At 55.8% G+C, this 21,820-nt stretch overlaps 1 protein-coding gene across 2 annotated transcripts in view; it reads left to right on the top strand.

Moving 5' to 3' along the window:
- Positions 1-21,820, top strand: part of FAM207A (family with sequence similarity 207 member A) — a 103,059-nt gene that overhangs the window by 10,285 nt on the left and 70,954 nt on the right. Inside the window, exons 1-2 of one of the 2 annotated variants that reach the window (XM_039494031.1) lie at positions 1,450-1,670; positions 2,382-2,490. In XM_039494031.1, coding sequence (XP_039349965.1) covers positions 2,418-2,490 — 73 coding nt within the window. In that variant the 5' untranslated portion in view covers positions 1,450-1,670; positions 2,382-2,417. Of the gene's footprint in view, positions 1-1,449; positions 1,671-2,381; positions 2,491-21,820 lie in introns of those variants that run through there. The other variant, XM_039494030.1, reaches the window with a different exon arrangement.

Here is a 21,820-nt window from a genome sequence, read left to right as displayed (position 1 = left end):
TGCCAAACTCATCCATTTCTTCCTCACCCATCACCGCTTTACATTCAATGATGAACACTTTGTCCAAACCGTGGGAAGAGCCGTGGGTACCTGGATGGCTTCCCAATATGCCAGCCTCTTCATGGGCCACCCTGAAGAAGAATTTCTGGACAAATGCATCACGAAACCAGTGATAACCTAAGATACAACAACGATATTTTCATCCTCTGGACAGATGACCTAAATGCCCTGATAGATTTCCTCCACAGCTTCAACATCCACCGTTAAGCTCTCTCTGGAACACTCCCACACAACCACCAACTTCCTGGACCCCACGATAGCTTCAACAATGGAACTCTACAGAAAACTGTATACAAGAAACCCCTGGATCACCACAGCTTCATAGATCCCATAACCACCCCAAACACACCAACCAATCTGCTATCTACAGCCAGGCACTCAGCTGCCACAGAATATACTCTGAGGAGAAAGTCTGGGATACTCCTCTTAAAAAAACTACAGCAACGACTCCTAACCAAAACAATCATGCCAGTACAGAAACCATGTGCAAACCAGGGGCTGGTTCTACAAAAGTTAGGTGTCTAACGATGCAGAGAGGTGCCTAGTGGGGTTTTCAGAAGCACCTAATTGGGTTCAGTGCCTAACTCTCATTGGCTCAGAAGTCAAGTGCCCAACCTGCTCAGTTCTTCTGCAAATGCCACTAGGCACCTCTGCAGTTTTGTCTCTGTGATCTGGCGCCAGGCCTTAGGAAGGAGCTGCTTGCCGTACTTCCTCTAGCAGGCAGGGTGGGATGATTGTGGGTAATGATAGCATTATGTGTTTTTTCAGTGTGACTAAGATGTGGTTTGGTTTTGTCTATGGGTGATTGTGAAACTCCCTATGGAAATGCTGTGCTCAAACCTGGAAGTGCTGAAAATCTGGTGGGGAAGACGGCTCTTAGGTGACTTGCAACCCTGTTTCCAGACTGAACGGGCTTGGCTAACCAAACGAGACCACACCACAGGTGGCTACTTGTGGCTATCCTTAAATGTGCTTAGAAGAGACTGTGATACTCTGTACCCTAAAGCAAGAACCTGGCACCCCCAAATTCACCATAGTGATATAATTAGAATATGTTTTGTACAAAATATGCTTTGTAAGGGATCATGCTAAATGTCTTGATCTGTTGAACATTAATATCCTGTTGGATTGTGTATGCTATAATTGTATCAGAAGTTGTGAATATTGACTATATACCAGTGTTTAAAATATGTTTGCTCCTGGGATGACACCCAGAAGGTAGTTTACATCCAGTCTAGCCAGCACATTGCGAATGGACTATTCAAGCTGATTGCCCATTAAGTAACACAATAGGCCTTAGAAGAAGCTTATGTCCACCCAGTGGGCAATGGCTGCTATGACTCATTGAATCCCGCCAGGGCATGTGACCAGGTCATGTGACACTGGACTCCATCTTGTGCTTGTAGTTTTCCACAAACTGTGCTGTGGGCTTTGTTTGGGACAATGAAGTTCCTGCCACATGGGAGAAGCTATAAAAGTTGGAAGTGACATAATCTCCCCCCAGAACTTAACACCTGGAACAAAGACTGGACTGGGGAGATGGTCCCAGGCAGGAAAGGGGGAATCCCAGCCTGTATATGGAAGATTGGTGAACTGTTTATACCACCAGGGTGAGTGGTAGTGATTCAAATCCTGTCTAGTGTAGAGAATTTAGTTTGCAATTTTGTTTTATTTCTTAGGTAATCTGCTTTGATCTGTATGCTATTACTTATAATCACTTAAAATCTATACGTAGTTAATAAATCTGTTGTATATTTTACCTAAAAACAGTGTAGTTTGAGTGAAGTGCGTGGAAAAAAACCTTAGCTCAGTTAATACAATCCTGTGCATATCCTCTCCACGTTGACGGAGGGGTGGACTGGATAATAAACTTACACTGGTCAAGTTTTTGACTTGGACAGGACAGTGCAGCTCTGGGGTTCCTCGGCTGGGGGGAACTGGCTGGAGCCTCTCTCTTGTTGGTTCATGAGTGGCTGGTGAAAGCTGGGTGTGTCCCTGCCTGTGAATGCTTGTGTGAGTGCAGGACCTTGAGGGATTTGCAGCTTGTCACATTATCACAGTGTGAGAGGCAGTGCAGGTTGGTGAGACAGAGGGCTCAGCAGTACTCCAGTTCCAGGTTGCACCCCGAGAATGCCTGTCACAGAGACCCATAAATATTTGTAGTAAAAAACAATGAGCTGGAAACCAGTATTTTGGCCGTGTCCTCTGAGGCACGGTGCACACTTACATATCATGAACCAATGGGCTACTGGGCCTGAATTTTGCAATTATTTTATTCCTCTCAATATTAAAGTGCGTGTTTAATTTTGTCTTTGGCTCAGGACTGGGCTTTTTTGTCCTCTGACGTCTTTGCGGGGATGAAGATTGATCCCAAAACTCTGGTGAAGAAGTTGGATTCGGACTCCCGAAGCGTTGTCTCAGCCCAGACAGGTAAGGGGGGGTGCTCTGTAGGGCGCAATAACTGCCAGAGTGAGCACCTCTCTGCTGTAAGAGAGGGGGGTGCTTGTACCTGCTGCGGGTTTGGCTGGATTTCAGTCACCTGGTTGTGATCTCAGGTCTGAGGTTCTGCACCCACTGGGATCTTGTCTCATGCTCATAGCTAGGCGTATGGCATGTGCATGTTGAGTCAGGTGACCACCAGAAGCAAACATGAAGTCAGTTCTATTATTCCTTTGCACCTCTGAGCCCAGGTGAAATCTGGTGGTGGCCTGAAGGAAGCGCAGGTGTGCAATTACAGAATATACACGTGTTAGCAGTTGGCTACTGTTTGAATCCGCACTAGCTTAGGTTGTGGAAAGACTCCTACGAGTAACCTCACTTACCCTAGCTGTGTTTGGATGTGTGCATTCAGCATCTGGCCTTGCAGTGCCTGTGAACAATTCATACAGGGAGAATGAAACCACCTGCTAAACTCTGACCCAGGTATGACCTTGGGTCCCAGGAGAGGGTTTTAAAACTGGGTTCCAAGTGAGGGTTGGAGGTGGCAGTTGTGTTTGCCTTGCTATTCATTGAGCCTTCCCTGACCTCCTTTGGGTCCGTCATAAAACAAACTGTGAGAAGAAAGCCTGCGGCAAGGAGGGAGCACTATGGACCCTCATCTGTTCTGTCTCCACAGGACAGGGAGACGTCTCCCTAAACTGCCTAGTGGCAGGTCAAGCTGATTCCACTCTCGTGTCCCTAAGCAGAAAGCGGCTGCAATGCTAATCTCTGTCCTGGGGCTGGAGACTATGGCTCAATGTGCACTGATTCTCATGAGTTTATTTTCTTCCTGCAAATTAACAGTGGTAACAAATAGCATACAGAGGCTTTGCTTTCCTTCACCATTACAGCCAGCCTGAGTCCTCTTGCATCAAACGGGCTATAAACAAAACCTGCCAATATTCTAGGCAGGATAATGACTGGTGGTGAATTGGAGCAGCCAGAGTGCACGGATTGATTGTGTTGGTACTGTGGAGTGAGGGAGCAGCAAGGTTGGATAGGGACACGTTAGCCCATGAATGCAGCTTTCTGTACAGGTGCTTTGTTCTCTGTGTGTGTGTGTGTGTGTGTGTGTGTGTGTGTCGGGAGGCTGGGGGTGTTGTACATAACCTACCTTTCTAATCTGAGTAAACCATAGGCTGGCATCTGCAGTCTTAGTCTCGCATTGCAGACCACAGCTGTCCGCTGCTTTATAAATAGCTCTGTGCTGCTGGTCTCCGGGGAGCGCGGCTGGTGCAGATGTGCAGTGCCTGGCAATGTTTAACCCTCCCCGGAGATTCTAAAGGCTGTTTCCTTCCAGACAGCAACTCGCTGACCCCCACCCTCGGTTCAGTCTCTTCCTTTTGATTGATGCTTTTGGGGCCGCAGGCTGGGGCTGTGACTGGAGACCAGTGGGGCAGAAAGGAGGTGCTTTTTCTTCCCTCCCCCGGCGGCTGTGCCCCTTCCTCTTGTGTTGCTCTGGAACCCACGGGGTTGGCTTGCTTTGGAAATCAGGTCACGTGTTTTGTGTGAATTCAGTGAACTGTGGCTGGGTCTTGCCTGCAGCAGCTGAGCACCCCAGAGGTAGAAGAGAAGGGTCAGCAGTATTAGAGGTATGTGCTTTGTCCTCAGGGATCTCTGTGCTCAGGGGAGAGCATCCCCCCATGGGGAGTTCAGCCTGATTTCTCCTGTGGTCTTGGCTCTGTGGGTGGGGCTGAATAGGAATTCTCCTACACACACTGTTATTTTAAGGCTCAGTAGAAAAGCCCGAAAGTGTTTCTCTCCCACCCACTTTCCCAGCCCTGAGAAGGTCGGGTCCGGTACCCTGCTGCAGGTCCACGAAGAGCACAGGAGAGGCTGGATTTTGCTCCATTCGAAAGCTGCTACGGTGCATTTGAAGCTGTTGTTTCCTGATGCCCGTGCTGCAGGAGAGTGCCGCACTCTGTAAGCCCGACGCGGCCTGGGCTGCCCGATCCTGCCCGGAGCTGTGTGAATCCCAATGTACTGTGGGCAGCGCCTCACGCAGAGCTCTTGTCTGGCTCCCAGCTACGTGCTAGCATCTGCGGTGGGGCTGCCGTGCAGAAGTGAACGCAGGAGCCAGGCAAAGCCCCACTGGCTGCTTGGGGTGCTTCCGCGGCTGGAAGGGGCCTCGCCACCGGCAAGGGTCAGGAATGGCCCCACTGCTGGGGAAGAGGTGGATTTGGGCTCCAGCCGCTGTGGCTCCGGTGGGCTCCGTGTGGCCAGGCTCCGTCTACGCTGCCAAAACCTGCCACGGCAGCGTCTCAGAGCCAGGCTGCAGTGCTAGCAATAGCAGTGTGGGGGATGGTGCTCGGGGGCTGGGGCGGGGGTGTGATGGCACCTGTGCTCCTGCCAAGGGGAACAGCCACCCCGCTATGTCTAGGCTGCAGACCGGGGCTCCGAGACTGGCTGCTGCTTGCGTGGGTTCCTGGATGGCAGTGTAGACACAGGCCCGGTAGCCAGGGAGTGGGAGGCCCCGTCTCTGCAGCTCCTGACTAGTCGGGAGTGTGGAAAGGCTCTTAGTGCTTCCGAACTGGTCAGAGGCAGGGAGCCCAACAGCTGCTGCCCTGGGGGGCTGCGTGGGAGGGACACAGGGCTCTGGGGTTCCCCTTCCTGTTTCTCTGTGGAGAATGAGACTGGCTGCCGCAGTCTCTGCTTCCCACCAGTGGTCTAGCCGGCCGGTGTCCCAGGTCTCCTCCTCTCCCTCCTCTCCTGGCGTCCTGAGTCCTGCCCTCTGGCGCCCCACATTCCCTTGATCTGCCCCCCCCCCGCCCCCCAGCAGCCAGTCTCCACCAGACCAGAGACTCTCCCTCCCATGTCTGCAGCAGGACGTTTTTGACCCCCGCTGCTCCGGAGTGCAGCCGGGGTGGGGCAGGAACAGGTTGTACAACACCTGACCGAGTGGGGCCTTTGGTGAAGCCTGGGGTTCCTGGGCATTAGGATCATCATCTTCCCCGGACGTCCTCCCCCGGGCGGCCAGCTGCAGAGGTGCTCTGCCCGTGGCTTTGGGTGGGGGGCGCTCTTGTTCAGCAGCTGCTCAGTGTCAATGGCTTCTTCCCTTTCACCCCTTCCCAGGGGGCAGCAGCTGGGCTGGCTTTTGTTAGGTGGGGAGCAGGGGGACTCGAAGTTGGCAGGGGGCTGTCGCCCCTCCATCGCTAGGCCCATGCTCCCCCCCTTCCTGCACGGGTTCCTGGCTGCTGTCCCATGGCTTCATGCCAGTAGCAACAGCAGCGTAGGAGAACACGAAGACTTGCCCCCACCCACCCCCTTCTCTCTGGAAGGGATAGCAAGATGCCAGCATGGCCCTGAGCCCCTGCTATTGCAAGGGGGAGGGGGGTGTTTCTAACACTTTTTTACACACACACACACACACACACACACACACACACACACACACACAGGGATAGCAAGGTGCTAGCATGGCCCTGAGCCCCTGCTATTGCAAGGGGGAGGGGGGTGTTTCTAACACTTTTTTACACACACACACACACACACACACACACACACACACACACACACACACACACACACACACACAGGGATAGCAAGATGCCAGCATGGCCCTGAGCCCCTGCTATTGCAAGGGGGAGGGGGGTGTTTCTAATACACGCACATTGGAAGCAGCATCACGTCCCCCCACCCAACCTCCCAAAACCCAAGGGACTTAATTCTCACCGCTGCCTTGCCCTGACTGGCCATTTGGCCAGCGATGGCGGTCCTGCCAGCTGTGATTGTTCTGCCCGCCGAGGAGGGTGGCAGCCGTAGCGATTCTCGCGTTGTGTGGGGAGCCTCGCCCAGGTCTCTCTCAAATGCACAGCCGCAGCACCAGCGCTGGGAGGTGTCTGCGGCAGGAACACAGGCACGTTGGGGGCTGAAAGGAGGCTCAACAGGAGCATGCTAGGCCTTGGTCTGTAGCCACGTTCCCAGCGGGGAGCCGGGAGCCGGGCGGGAGGGGGTAGCCATGTTCCCAGCAGGGAGCCGGGAGCCGGGCGGGAGGGGGTAGCCACGTTCCCGGCGGGGAGCCGGGAGCCGGGCGGGAGGGGGTAGCCACGTTCCCAGCGGGGAGCCGGGAGCCGGGCGGGAGGGGGTAGCCATGTTCCCAGCAGGGAGCCGGGAGCCGGGCGGGAGGGGGTAGCCACGCCCCGGCGGGAGCCGAGCCGGGCGGGAGGGGTAGCCATGTTCCCAGCAGGAGCCGGGAGCCGGGGGGGAGGGGGTAGCCACGTTCCCGGCGGGGAGCCGGGAGCCGGGCGGGAGGGGGTAGCCATGTTCCCAGCAGGAGCCGGAGCCGGGCGGGAGGGGTAGCCACGCCCCGGCGGGAGCCGGGAGCCGGGCGGGTGGGGGTAGCCACGGCCCCGGCGGGGAGCCGGGAGCCGGGCGGGCGGGGGTAGCCATGTTCCCAGCAGGGAGCCGGGAGCCGGGCGGGAGGGGGTAGCCACGTTCCCGGCGGGGAGGCGGGAGCCGGGCGGGAGGGGCAGCCATGTTCCCAGCAGGGAGCCGGGAGCCGGGCGGTTGGGGGTAGCCACGTTCCCGGCGGGGAGCCGGGAGCCGGGCGGGAGGGGGTAGCCATGTTCCCAGCAGGGAGCCGGGAGCCGGGCGGGAGGGGGTAGCCACGTTCCCAGCGGGGAGCTGGGAGCCAGGCGGGAGGGGGGTAGCCACGTTCCCAGCCGGGAGCCGGGCGGGAGGGGGTAGCCACGTTCCCGGCGGGGAGCCGGGCGGGAGGGGGTAGCCACGTTCCTGGCGGGGAGCCGGGCGGGAGGGGGTAGCCACGTTCCCAGCGGGGAGCCGGGAGCCGGGCGGGAGGGGGTAGCCACGTTCCCGGCGGGGAGCCGGGAGCCGGGCGGGAGGGGGTAGCCACGTTCTCAGCGGGGAGCCGGGCGGGAGGGGGTAGCCACGTTCCCGGCGGGGAGCCGGGAGCCGGGTGGTAGCTGGGCTCCCAGTGGGGAGCTGCACACGGAGCTGAGAGCCTGGGCTCCCCACACTGGCCCTGTTCCTGTTGGTTACGGGCATGCTGCCTTTCTCCATTATTTATTTATTTATTTTGGCTGGCACCCTTGGCTGTAACGTCACTCCACCGTGCGTCCCTCTTACCCTGTGCACTGAAGGGTTTGGCCAAGCTAGTAAGCAGTGTGCTGCTGTGGCAGCGTTACGCAAGGAATGGAGGCGAATGTGTCCAGTCGGCATTAGCAATCGTTTCACCAGAACTCTTCACGATCCCTGCAGAGAGCCGAGGAGAAGAAAATGAAAATTAATGTATAAAGACAAAGAAACGTGCATCCTTTTGGTGCGTGTTAAAAAGGAAAGTGTGTGTGTTCATGTGTGGAGCTCTGCTGGTCGTCCGTGCTCACCCGGCCGTGTACCATTCATACCAAAGCTCCCTGGAGCCGGTTCTCCATCGTTGGTGCGTCTTGACTGGCACACGCTGGTTGATAACAGCAGCCAGCGTGGGAGCCTCTACTAGCTAGTTAAGCTCTTGAGTCACTCACCCTTTGAATGATGCCTTTCTGCTGGTACAGTTGAGTTTAGACACTGCCAGTGTGTAAGTCAGATGCTGTCCCGTAGTCTAATCCAGGCAAAGCCGTGTTCTGCTTCTGTGAGAGAGTAACTCTCAGCCGGGCGAGCCCCTGCAGCGTGGGAATTAGCTATTTCCGACAGAGGCAGGAGTGACGGAGGGTGAATGCTCTGGCATTCTTTATTCACATTGGCTTCTTGAAACTGAGCTATCAGTGTTGATCTGACAGCCCATCACCCTGTAACCCCTTGCTCCAAGAGCAGATGAAGCAGCAGCTGTGGAATGCTATGAACGTCGGACTACCCTGAGAAACTTCCCTCTCCCTCTGCCTTCACCTCCGACTCGCTGGGCATGGGAATGGCCACGAGAAATGCTGCTGGGAAGGAGCAGAAACTGCGACTGGTTAGGTTGAGAATCGCATGAGAAGCATTTAGGTTTGATTTCCTGACTGATAGCCTTGGAGCGGGGACGGACTTTTGGCCCGAGGGCCACATCTGGGTATGGAAATTGTATGGCGGGCCATGAATGCTCATGAAATTGGGGGTTGGAGGGCAGGAGGGCTCTGGCTGGGTGTGCGGGCTCTGGGCTGGGGCTGGGGCAGGGGGTTGGGGCATGGGAGAGGATTGGGGGGGCAGGCTGCGGGCGGCGCTTACCTCAAGCAGCTCCCAGAAACAGCGGCATATCCCCCCTCTGGCTCCTATGCGGAGGCGAGGCCAGGTGGCTCTGCGCACTGCCTTGTCCACAGGCACCGCCCTTGCAGCTCCCATTCGCTGCGGTTCCTGGTCAGTGGGTGCTGCGGGGGCTGCGCTTTGGGTGGGGGCAGCGTGCAGAGCTCCCTGGCTGCCCCTACGCATAAGAGCCGGATCCGGGATGAGCCGCTGCTTCCGGGAGCTGTGCAGAGTGGGGCAAGACCCTGACCCCGCTTCCCGGCGGGAGCCCGAGGGCTGGATTAAAATGTCTGGAGGGCTGGATGTGGCACCCGGGCCATGGTTTGCCCACCTCTGCCTTAGAGGAACAGCTCCTCTTCCCTTCTCTTGCTGTGACGGATGGGCTAACGCTACAGGCAGCGTTGTGCTCATTCTGCTGTATCTGACTGAGGGCAGCACTGTTTCCTCAAGGGCCTCTGGCTCTCTCGTGCTGCTCAGCCAGCCTGATCCTCTCTCTTTGCCGTGGGCTGCATTTGTGCCTCTTGTGTTGTTCCTCCTAGTTCCGCCTTTCTGCGGTCACCTGGTATCTTGTCTGAAATGCCCAGCACTCCCCCCCCCCCCCCCCCGACCAGGTGTACTAGGGTGAGGTCGTTCTGACAGACCATAGGCATTTTGCATTCCTTGAACATGGTGAACGGAATTTGGTATTTGGGGTGGGGGAACTGCCTCTGAATAGTGTTAAGTGCTGGGCTCCAGTAGCCCCCCTCGTTGCGACGTGGGGAAGGCTGCCTGCCCTCCAAGGGGAGTACAGAAGATATTTGACTGCTTCTTTCCAGCCAGCTGTGTGCGGGGGGAGGCTGTCAAAGGCCCACGAGCGGGGAGGTGCCCCGCTGCCCAGCACGTTTCATTGTCACGCTCCCGTTCACTGCGAGGGGCTTTCCAGTCGTGGGAGCTTCTTATCTCCGAGTCGCAGGCTAGAGTCTCCTGGGTCGTCATTCCAGGCAGGCATCTCTGGACTCGTGGCACTACTTGCATCTCAAGAACCCGGCTGTACCACCGTGGGGGAATGGTGTTTTCTCATTACTGCCTGAGTCCCCTCGGCCACCCCAGGCAGGTTGCCTTCAGAGTCTCAGGAAGGCTGTTTATTGGGCCGCTGGGAAGGAAGCCGACCTCTAGCAATGGTTCTGCCTCACAAACAGAGGCCCCTTTAGCTTTCCCATCCAGCGCCTTAGGGTGGCCATCCGGGCAGCTTTCCGAACTGTGCTCAGCTGTTTCTACCCTACCCTACCAGTCTGGCGTTTAGGTTCCTGGTCCACATAAAGGCCAGATGGTAGCGATGTTTAATGTCTCCATTTAGCTGAAGTGACTCTCCTGCATATGGCTCAAAGTAGAAAATATCTGCCCAGCTGGCAATTGAAGCCCCGGAGATTGTCTCTGTGGATTTTGGTTGGAGGAACATCTGACTGACTTTCCCTGGAGAGTCCCAGTCGATGGCGTGGTTTGCACCTGGGAAGTGCACAGACAGCCGTGGCCTCTGCCTTGTTGTCCCTGCCCTATCGCATCTCAGCTCCTGTCGGTACTGCTGTAATGCAGACAATGGGCCCCACTGTGCTAGGTGCTGTACCCAGGCATAGCAGAAACAACCCCCGCCCCAATGCGCATGCAGTGAAAAACACCCCCGGCGGGTGGGGGGGTGACTGCTGGCAGGGCTGGGGCAGGGAGGCAGGCCAGGGGACCAGGGCCGTGCTCTTCCCTAGGCGAGTAAGCGCACAGTTGGCGGCTAGCAGCTTGTAACGTACGAGAGGTATGAAAAGGGCTACGTGGGTGGCTGCTCCCCCCTGCCTGGGGGCGTCTAGTATGGATGTGGGGGAGCAGACGTCTGTGGGTATGAGTTGGCCTTTGCTGAAGGAAGAGTGGAGGGTGGTGAGGCTGCAATGCTGCCTTACCCCACGGGGGGGAGTTTAGGTTCAAGCCAAGGCCCAGCAGTAGGGAGCCCGGCAGCTGAGCTGGGAAAATGCTTGTCCTCTGCACTCAGCTGAACTCATCAGCGCTGCTCATCTCGCTGTTCGCCAGGCGGGGCCAACGCTGGGCTCTGGGTCGGGCAGGGCATTTCACGACTCTGCAGCTCCCGGTCACCTAGACTTGGATCCCAGCTCCCAATTCCATCTCTTCCCCGGGGGAGGAGGTGACTTTCTCAGGCGCCAGGAAGCCTTTCCCCACAGCCCCGCTCGTGTGTGTAACAGAACCGAGCACTCCTTGGGCACGAGAGAGAGGCTCTGCCATCCCTCGCTTCCTGCCTGCTGCCATCCCAGGTGGATTCCCAGAGCTCCCCACACGAGCTGTGTTTGCTTTTCAGGAGGGAGTAAGTCAGCGTCCTTTGTTCAGCCACTCAGGTAACCCCTTAAGGGATCCAACGGGAGATGGGCAAGTCAGGGCCTTCGCTCTGTTTACGGATCTGAATCTGGTGCATGGGCAGCTGGCGGAGCCGCTTTGAACCCGAATTGACTCTTCGCTGTGGTCCTGGGGCCATGATGGCGTAGCTGTGGCTGAACTGCTCCATAGGAGTTACACCTGTCTTGCTCTGGTCCTGTCACTCCAGCACCTCTGTGGGGAGGGTGAGAACGTTCCACCCCCATGTGTCCAGCTCCCCCCTTGCTCTTCATGCGCTGCCCTCCCCCGAAAACCTTCCCGCTTTGCGTAAGATTCCCATCGAAACCCGTCGCTTCTCGGCCTTGGGCAGGCTCATCCCGCCAGCCCCTGAGGGTCAAGGGATCCTCTGCCCAGGAAACTTACAGAAACTCTTGGATCTCTTTGATCCATTTATAGGGAGAATCCCAGTGAAGAAACTGCATTTCCTGAGCATTGCTCCCTGCAGCCAGATCGCTTGTTCTAGCGGGATTGTCACGCCCATTCTACCAGGGCAGTGACGGCCTCTAAACCCTTCTGCATGGGGCTTCCCGAGCTGCTGTGTGAAACGCCGCACACGCTGTCTCTTCACAGCTCTCCATAGCCAGCAGCTGCATCTAGCTGTGTGGGGCCGTTAGTCTCCTTCTCCATCACGCTCTCCAGCTCTCCTCCTTTGGCTTGTTGCTGTTTCTAGGCCTAGAGAATGGAGCAGTTACCGGAAGGAGGCAGCTAAGTTATTTACCAGTCACTGGAGTTCTTTAAAGTGCACACGACTTCCCTCCTGCCCCCATTGCGTGGCATTGCCTGGCCTTGAATGCATTCTCAGTCCGGGAGGCTGGGCGCTCTGTGCCTGCTGGGAGCAAGGCACTGCTCAGTGAGCCAAGGGCATCCCACTGGCCCTGCCTGGGTCAGGGCACGTGCTAGCCACCGCGCCCCCTCTGGGCTTAGAGAGTCTAGCCCCACGTGGCCCAGGGCGCGAGTGCGAAGGTGGCTCTGTGGAGGCCATGCTGGCGGAGGGCCCACCTGGCCTCTGAAGGGCTAGCCTTGGCCCCCCCCAGGCGTCGCCCTGAGGTGACACTAGCTCTGTTGTAGTACTCAGTTACTGTGAGGTGGGTGGGTGGGTGAGGGGCAGAAGGTGCGGGGAGTGGGATCAGCCTCTGACAGAAGAAGCTGCGTGGACCTATTGGCGTGAGTCCCAGGGTGAGGGCAGTGCTGGAGGGAGTGCTCTGTCCGTGTGCCTGCGTGGCCAGCAGTCCGTCTCCCAGCCTAGTCCCACTGCCTGGGCCTCTCGCCCGCACGCCCTTCCTGAGGTGCCCTGGGGGCCGTTTCCTGCCCACGCAGTCACTGACTCTGCTCCTGCCGGATCCCTGACTGTCCTTCCTGTGTCCCAGCCACTCCGCTCTCCCAGTGCCCTCTCAGATCTGCTGCCTCCTCCTCGGGCTCTGCGGCTGCTTTCCTGGTTCTCTTCTCCCTCAAATGGTTCCCTGGGCGGCTCCGGCAGCACCCCCTGCTCGCAGCTTGTCATCCTTGCGGTCATGCCATGGTCTGCTTGGCTTCGCCATGCGTCCTCGTTTGCTCTCTGGCTTTGGCTGCCAACTCAGTGGGGACAATGCCCACTGAACGTTTCCAGCGCCAGCCTCTCCCACTCTGCCATCTCCCCAGCCTCTCCTCTCCAAGCCTTGCCTCTGCTCTGGCTGCCTTTCACATTACAGCTGCAGCTCCCTCCTTCCTGGCCTTCTCACTGCTAATCCTGTGCCCTTTGCAGAACTCCGCTGCCCAAGGCCTAGCCTGCCCTGGCTTGTCTCAAAGCCGTCGCTAGCTCCCCATTGCCCCACTGGCACGGCACTGCCCATCTCTGCCATGCTCACTCCTCTCTCCTCAGCCCACGGCATTAAAACCTGCCCCTTCTCCGTACAGCCTCCCGGGGATAATCCCCTGCAGGCGCAGAGCTTGTGGGGCAAAGAACATTCCCACAACCTTCAGTCCTGGGCCTTCCTCCAGCTCCCCAGCGTGTGTCTGTGAGGCAGGAACACGTCTTCCTCTGGGGCCTGGGCACCGCTCAGCAATGCAAGGCGGAAGGCAGGGTTCCTCACCTCGGCTTCAGAAGCTTTACGGTCTGGTTTTGATCCTATTTCTGTTCCAGTGAACACGCCCTTCCTCCATCTCAGCAAGCCCGGTTTTAAACTATTGCTGCTTTTTTTAAATTCAAGGGTGGGATAGTTTTAAAGCCTGTTTTGCTCAGTGTCCTTGGCACAGAGACTTGTGAGATCATCAGAAGTTTGCTACTGTCAGGTTCCTTCAGTGTTTATATTCTGTTAATAGCTGTCAGGCCTGCTCACTGTTTGCTTTGGACTGTGTTATGTCCTACTGCGCTGCTCTCAGAAACAGAAAGGGAGGGAAAACGGTTCGTTGTGCTGTGAGATCTTCAATAGAAGGACTAAGGCCTTGTCTGCACTGGGAATTGAACGACAAAACTTTTGTCTTTCAGAGGTGTTTAAACCACCACCTCCCACCAGGACAAAAGTTTTGCCGCCGACAAAGTTTTGCCGGTGTGAACAGCACTTTGTCGGCAGGAGGGGAAGCTGAGAGCTGGCAGCCAGTTACAGTTCCTTGGTCTCCGCTGGGGCCTGCTCTCCCTTGTACCGGCGGGGGGTACTGAGCGTGCCGTGTGCCCAAGGCCTGCCCCAGCACACGCAGGCCCAGGGGCTGCCAGGAGGGAGGCGTGTGAGCTGGGGTACACCCACAAAGTGCCCCGCACAGGGCAATCCTTGCCAGAGGTCTGGGGGGTGATTTCTGCTCCCGTGGCATTGCCTGAGCAGCACAAAGGGAGCAGAACCCGCCCCAGAGTGCCAGTTCTGGCCTCATGAGCTGTGTAAAACAACACGTTCCACCCCCCCGCAGATAAGTTTGGCAGTTAGAGCAGCCCTGTGCTCCGGCTGAGGCAGTCGCATTCCCAAAAGTGCGGGGTGTGTGTGTGTGTGTGTGTGTAAAAACCCGCACTGTTACATGGGCTTCAAGCAGAGCCTGTCTGTGGAGTAGAACGGCCATCCTGAAATGGTGGTCCATGATGTACTCCTGGAGAGCAGGCAGGGCCCCAGAGGGATGGCCTCTCCTCTCTTCTGGCTGCTTCTGCATTGCATAAAAACCTGGATTCCTTCCGAAGCAGCTGGAACAAGAGGAGTTGGCATCATCTGCGTCCAGCAGGAGGCACTGCGATAAAAAGAGAAGGTCCTTGAGCTGCTGCTCAGCCTGGAGTCAGGAGCCTCGCGGGGGATAGAGCCCCCGTGGGACAGGACGGGAGGGAGCCCTGGCAGCGTGTGCAGGGAGAGGAGAAGGGCGGGTTGGCAGGGACGGCACTGTGATTGTGTTCCATAGGGACGTAACACCTGCTCATTAGACATTGTTCAGGTCCGTGACTACCCTCCTCTTCCATTGTTCTGCACAGGGTTGTTCTAGCCAGGCTGGTCCCAGGATATCAGAGAGACAAGGTGCAGGAGGGAATATCTTTTATTGGACCCACTTCTGGTGGTGAGAGACAAGCTTTCGGGCCCCACAGAGCTCTTCATGTCTCTCTCGCCAACAGAAGTTGGTCCAGTACCAGATATTACCTCAGCCCTAGCCATTCCCACAGTGACTGGAGTGTGGGTGAAAGGGGAGGGGGCTCGGAAGGGCAGGCCACGTTTGAACACCCCTGAAATAAAGGCTCTAGAACAGGAATGTGCCTGGAGAGGGGAAAGGCTCGCTGGGCTGAAGGGAGCGAGATGCTCTCCCCACAAGATAATGAAATGCAGCTCCGAGTGGTTGGTGTGACTCTACGTGGGCGTGTCCTCTTAGAAAACCTGACGTTGGCGGTTGCTTTGGAGTGCAGTAAAGGAGAGATCGTGTTGTTCCTCCTTTCAGTCCCTTGCAGAAAGGTGTAAGTGTAATTTTTCACTGCCGTCACGTCCTGCTTCCTATGACACCCCCTTGGCTTTTGCTTAATTGACGTGGGATTAAAATGGCAAATGTGCTGCAGGAAGCAACACCTCCTGGATCTCGTCCTGACCTGACACTTGGGCTGGTGCACGAGCTGACACCTTGGCAACAATTTACTTCTAAAGCAAGGCGCCTGCCTCAGTAACTGCCTGGGGAGTTCAGTGCTGTGCTTAATACTTGACTGGGCCCAAGCTAGTGTTCTTTCCACACTGGCCTAATCTCCTTTTTCCCACTGCCTGAAGAAGGGCCCTGTGCCCAAGTGTCATCTCACATCCGCTTCTCAGAGGCTGTCTCAAAACACAAGCCGACTTAGCACCAGTCTGGTTCACATCACAGTTGCGATGAGGCGCCCTGGTGGTAGTCTGCTCTCTTTCAGCCCTCCTCTCCCCTGCTGTGGAGATTACACTGTGTGTACAAAGCCCCATTTAGGAATAGTTCATTCCCAGCACCCCTTCCCTGTCGGTGCGAGAGGGAGGGTGAACCCCCTGGCAGAGAGGAAATGAAGAAGCGAATCTCTAGGGCTTTTCTACCAATGCACTGCAATTGCTGTATCTCCTTGCTGCTGTTCTGCTGCATCTCCTTGCTGTTGGCAGTAATTTAAGGACAGTTTGACTCATCTGCAGCTGGGCTCGGGGGATGTCAGAGGTGATCTGGGAAGCTGTGATCCTGGAGTGCTGGCCTAATGTAAAGCACAATGAACTGCCTTAGCCACTCTGCAGTCTGAGCACTTGGGCTCAGGGCTGGTCGAAGGCTTCCAGTTGCTTGGGCTAGCAGACGCTGGCTGCTTGTTCATTCTTCAGAACTGCTAAGTCCTGGCAGCCCAGCCCTACCGCTTGTGCGGCAAGAAAGAGGCTCTGGGACACACGGCTGACTGGGGTGCAGTGTGGGTGGGGCAGGCACGAATGGCAAATGCAGAGCAAAGCAAAATTAAAAACAATTAACTTCAAAAAATGCAAAAGCCATGGGGGTTTTACCTCTATAATACGCAGCCTGGTGTGATTTGTGTTAGAGGAGTTATGGTGGAAAAGTTCAGCCCTGGCCCCCAGATCTACAGTGTCAGGATCATCTGAGCCTAGAGCACCCCCAGCTGACTTCATTGGGGATTCATAGAATCATAGAATCTCAGGGTTGGAAGGGACCTCTGGAGGTCATCTAGTCCAACCCTCTGCTCAAAGCAGGACCAATCCCCAACTAAATCATCCCAGCCAGGGCTTTGTCAAGCTGGGCCTTAAAAACCTCCTAGGGAACCCATTCCAGTGCTTCACTGCCCTCCTGGTGAGAAATTTTTTCCTAATATCCAACCTAAACCTCCCCCACTGCAACTTGAGACCATTACTCCTAGTTGTGTCATCTGCTACCACTGAGAACAGTCTAGATCCATCCTCCTTGGAACCCCCTTTCAGGTAGTTGAAAGCAGCTATCAAATCCCCCCCCCCCCACACACACACACATTCTTCTGCAGACTAAATAATCCCAGTTCTCTCAGCCACTCCTCAGAAGTCATGTGCCCCAGCCCCCTGATCATTTCTGTTGGCCTCCGCTGGACTATCTCCAATTTGTCCACATCCTTTCTGTAGTGGGGCCCCCAAAACTGGACTTTGATCTGCTGGCAATGCTCCCACTAATGCAGCCCAATATGCCGTTGGCCTTCTCAGCAACAAGGGCACATTGATGACTCGTATCCAGCTCCTTGTCCACTGTAATCCCCAGGTCCTTTTCTGCAGAACTGTTGCCTAGCCAGTTGGTCCCCAGCCTGTAGCGGTACATGGGATTCTTCCGTCCTAAGTGCAGGACTCTGCACTTGTCTTTGTTGAACCTCATCAGATTTCTTTTGGCCCAATCCTCCAATTTGTCTAGGTAACCCTGGACTCTATCTCTACCCTAGCAGTGTATCTACCCCTCCCCACAGCTTAGTGTCATCCGCGACCTTGCTGAGGGTGTAACCCATCCCATCATCCAGATCAGTAATGAAGATGTTGAACAAAAGCCGGCCCCAGGACCAAGCCTTGGGGCACTCCGCTTGATACCGGCTGCCAGCTACACATTGAGCAGTTGATCACTACCCGTTGAGCCCGACAATCTAGCCAGCTTTCTATCCACCTTATAGTCCATTCATCCAATCCATCCTTTTTTAACTTGATTCACTTCTGCTCTAGGCTTCTGAAAGCCAGGCTTTTAGATCCCTGAAGGAGTCCAGCTTTGGGCCCCTTGTTTGAGAACTTTGCCCTAAATCTCTCAGCGTTTTTCAGCATAAGCTTTGAGAGAGAAGCACTTGGGTTGGGCCTTTTCTCAAATGCTAGATCTAAGCTCTGTTCCCTGCTGCTGCTTAATTCACAGAGTTCAGCTTTCTTAGCTGTTGGCAGGTCTGGATTTACACCTTACGCGCCCCTAGGCACAGCATCTTCAGCGCCCCCATGCCTATAACTGACTGTAGTGAGGCGGCCTGGCTCCCGACCGCCCCAGAGAGAGAGGAACCAGAACAGCCACCTCAGTGGGCGGAGCCACCTCAGTGGGCGGAGCCACCGCCGCCTGTTCCCGCCCCCCGGAAGTCAAGGGGCGGGACAGGAAGTATAAAAGCCCGGCCTCAACCCTCAGTTGGAGCCCAGCGGCCAGAGAGGACGGACGCTCCTGTTCAGGCTCCTGCCGGACCGAGCCTGCCCAGAGCCAGGTACCCTGACGCGGACGGACCGAGCCTCCCTCGAGCCAGGTACCCTGACGCGGACGGACCGAGCCTCCCTCGAGCAAGGTACCCGGACGTGGACCGACCAAGCCTCCCTCGAGCCAGGTACCCCGAGGTGGACTGGCCGAGCCTGCCCCGAGCCTGGTACCCCGAGGAGCTGCCCGAGCTTTCCCGTGACCCGAGTCCGGAGGAGCAGCCCGACCTAGAGAGCCCTCAGCACGACGAGGAGCCCATGGTGTGGGACCCCGCTGCAGAGCCCAACGAGGAGCAGGTACCCATGGAGGGGGAAATGGAGTGTAGCCCGGGGGTAGCCGACCCCTGTCCGGCTGAGGGCACTGACGTGCCCATGTCAGTGTGTTGCGGCCAGGATCCCCACTGACTGCAGCGGATCCACGCCGCTGTTAGGGCCCCGGGCTGGGACACAGTGGAGTGGGTGGGCCTGTGTCCCCCCTGCCACCCCACTCACGGGTGGCAGCCTCCCCCTCCTACCAGCGTTCAGGCAGAGAAGCCTGCACTTACCTGGGCTTCCTGAACTGCTGCCACAGCTCAGTTCCTGTTACAAGGCCCTGAGCCTTGAGCTATTGTTTGTTGCCCTGCCCTGACTGAGGGCCTGGGCCTCCTGAGACTGATGCCGCTGCTTAGCTCCTGCTACCAGGACCTGAGCCTTGAACTATAGTTTATTGACCCACCCTGACCTAGGGCAGGGGCTTACTGACTCTTGCTGCTCTGCTCCTGCTACAAGGACCTGAGCCTTGGACTATTGTGTGTTGCCCCACCCTGGCCTAGGGCTGGGCTTACTGACTCTTGTGGCTCAGCTCCTGGGACAAGGACCTGAGCCCCTGGGACTCTTGTTTGTTGCCCCACCCTGACCTAGGGCTGGGGATTACTGAGCTATCGTTATTACTCAGCTCCTGATGCAAGGACCTGCGCCCTGAACTCTTATTGTTGCTCAGCCCCTGCTGTGAGGAGCTGAGCCTAGACTGCTGTGTTTGGTGCCCCGCCCGGATCGAGGGCTTGGGCTTCTTGACTTGGTTACTGCTCAGCTCCTGCTTGAAGGACCTGAGCCCTGAACTATTAGTACTGCTCAGCCCCTGCCTGAGGGTCTGAGCTAGAACTGCTGTGTTGCTGCCCCGCCCTGAGCTAGGGCTTGGGCTTTACAGATTTAGACTGCTGCTCCTCCCTGCAGTGGGATCTGAGCTCCCTGGATTCTTGTGTGCTGCCCCGCCCTGACCTAGGGCTTGGGGCTTACTGACTTTGTAACTGCTCAGCTCCGGCTGCCAGGACCGGAGCTGAGAACTGGTTCGCTGGCCCGCCCTGGACGAGGGCCGTGGCTTATTGACTTTGTGGGCGCTCAGCCTGCGGAAAGGGTCTGAGCCTAGACTTAGTGTCTGCTGTCCCGCCCTGACTGAGGGCTGGGACTCCTTGCACTAACCGTGTGCCTTCTGTTCCGCCCCTGCTTGAGGGGCAGAACCCCAAAACCTTCAGAACCCGGAGACTGATTGGGACCGTGTAGTGAGGCGGCCTGGCTCCTGACAGCCCCTGAGACGGCACGGCCCCTACCTCGGACTATTACACTGACCTTCGTGTTTTCCGTAAAAAATGAAACTTTTAACTCATTTTTAACTTTTAGATGCTCCTAGAATGCTGACGCCCCTAGGTACTTGCCTGCTGTGCCTAACTGGAAATCCAGTCCTGGTTGTTGGCTAGATTGCTGCGCCTGGTGAGAGAGAGAGAAATGCAGTGAGGCCAGCCAGCAGATAACGCTCCTGTAATCCAGTGCTCACTGGAGAGGTTCTAGCACTTTGTGACTCAGGGAGATGTGCCCTGTGATTTCCTGGATCTGTCACTGGTCCCACTCGAATTGGAATGGGACCATGCTGCTCTTGTAACTCTCAGCACAGGCTCCTGGGGACAGAGAGCATGGGAAGATGGCAGTGTCTGTGCTTGTCTAGAGTAAAGGAGGGCTCTCTTTCCTTGCAGAGCATTGGTTCATTTGTTTTCATGAGATGATTTCCCGTTTAAAATGTACTGGTTTGGCAGTGGTGGAAACGCTTCTTTCATGGAGCTGGAGAGAGGACCCCAGAGTTGAAGCCTAAGTCACCCCTTCTCAGGACTGCTGTTAATCCAGTGGCCACCAGATAGCTGCCTGTGCCTTGCAGTGAAAAGTCTGTAAAGACCTTGGATTAAAGAGAGAAGAAGGGGTGTACGGCGATCGAGGAGCTGAGACTGTTGGCCATACTTGCGGCATGGGGGACTGTATCCTAAAGAGCTGTGAATCTGAAAAGGATTTAGGGGTCCTGGTAAATAACCAGTTTAGCAGGAGGGGATAATGTGATATTTGGTTGTATAAACACAGGAATATCGCCCGGGTTTAAGGAGGTGGTATTACCTCTGTATGTGGGATTAGTGAGACAACAGCTGGAAAACTGTATCCAGTTGTGGTGTTCACACTTCTTAAAAAGGATACTATGAAACTGGGAAGGGCTCAGCCATGAGAGCCGTGACTTGTGGTTGGGAGAATACAACTTCGGATGAGACTAAAGGAGCTCAGTCTGTCGGCTTTCAAACAGAAAGGAGATCTAGGTGAAGATATCTGACATTAGAGGCCCTTTAATATAGTGGACAAAGTCATATGAGGTTCAGTGGCTGGAAGTAGGAGTTGGACAAACTGAACTAAGACTCAGGTTCTTGAGCGAGGGCTATCAGCCAGTGAAACAGCGTTCGGAGGGAAGTGGTCAAGCCGTCATCCTGGGAAATCTCTAGGGGGGAGTTTCAGAAGCACCTAAGAATTTAGGTGTGAAAATCAATGGGATGTTATGCGCCTAACCCCGTTATTTACTTTTGAAAATCCCACCCTTGTCAGCACTGAGTGTCTGTTTATCAAATATATGCTCTAGTTCAACCACAGGTTATTGGCGTGGATGGTGGTTGCTCAGTGCGGAAGAACAATTCCCTCCACTGCAGGAATCCCTGGGAGAGTTTCTCTGGCCTGTGCTGTGCAGGAGGTCAGGCTGGCGAATCACCGTTGTGCTCTCTCATCTTAACACCTGCATTGTGTCAGGTGCCTTGACTTCCCTTTGTGGAAAATGAGGGCATTGTTCAGCAGAAGAAGGGCCGAACTCAGTGTCTCACGCCAGGCTGTAGAAATAGATTCCATATTGTGAAGTATATGGGAAGAATGAATTGAGAGCTCTCTTCTAGTACCAGCTAAGACTTGGAGCCTAAACTTTAACAAAAAACCAACCCTCCATTCTCTGGTAGTCATGGGCACATATAAACGTCTACAATTCTCATATTGGGCAAATGCAAAGTCTGAGCTGCCAGGAATGCCACAGTACTCCTTAGGGGGACCAGGCTGTGTAGCTATGGGGAAAATCTGCCATGATCTCCCTCCTCTAGAGCGCTTGTCCTTGGAACTCTGTTCAGCTCTCCCAGTGGGTAGTGAGAAATAGGGTTCAGTGAACTACTCAGTGTGTTCCTATTAGGGCTGATATTCTTGCAATGTCATCTGCCTGACGTGTTCCCTGACTTGATGAATAGGGCCGTCTTGATACGGTTGGGGGGCCGGTTGCTGGGCTTGTAACTGAGATCTGGCTGCCAGGTGAGTCATCCACCCTACTAGTTGCCAAGGCAAAACTCTCACAGGCTGCTGCAGTAGCAGCCTTTATAAGGTTATTTTAGCTTGCATGCAGGGGAAGGGTGGAACCGGGCATGTTCTGTGGCCTTTAAGGGTGGTGAATGTGTGGCTGTGAATGTCTGGAATATGGAATCCACCCTGGTAGGTTTGTGCTCTGAGGTCTCTGACGATTCCTGGTCTTACAAGGCTCAGTTCTATAAGAGCTGGCCCCGATCCAACGCACCACTTCAGTGTCTGCCTTAGCTTTAAGCACATGGCTAGTCCCACGGGCTGCTTAAGTGCTTTGTTGAATGGGGGCCTGAGTGCGCCGCACCTTGCAGCCCTCTGTGGGACATGACCGCTGTCCCCTGACTCACTGTCTCACTCTGGGCGACTAGGATGGTTTTCTCTTACCAAACCAGCTCAGTATGGTCGGGTCTCATTATTGACTT

This window comes from Mauremys reevesii, linkage group 11 (genome assembly GCF_016161935.1).
Source record: "Mauremys reevesii isolate NIE-2019 linkage group 11, ASM1616193v1, whole genome shotgun sequence".
NCBI classification, from domain to species: domain Eukaryota; kingdom Metazoa; phylum Chordata; order Testudines; family Geoemydidae; genus Mauremys; species Mauremys reevesii.
The sequence above is the reverse complement of the archived record's forward strand: the minus strand, read 5'-3'. Positions and strand labels throughout refer to the sequence as shown.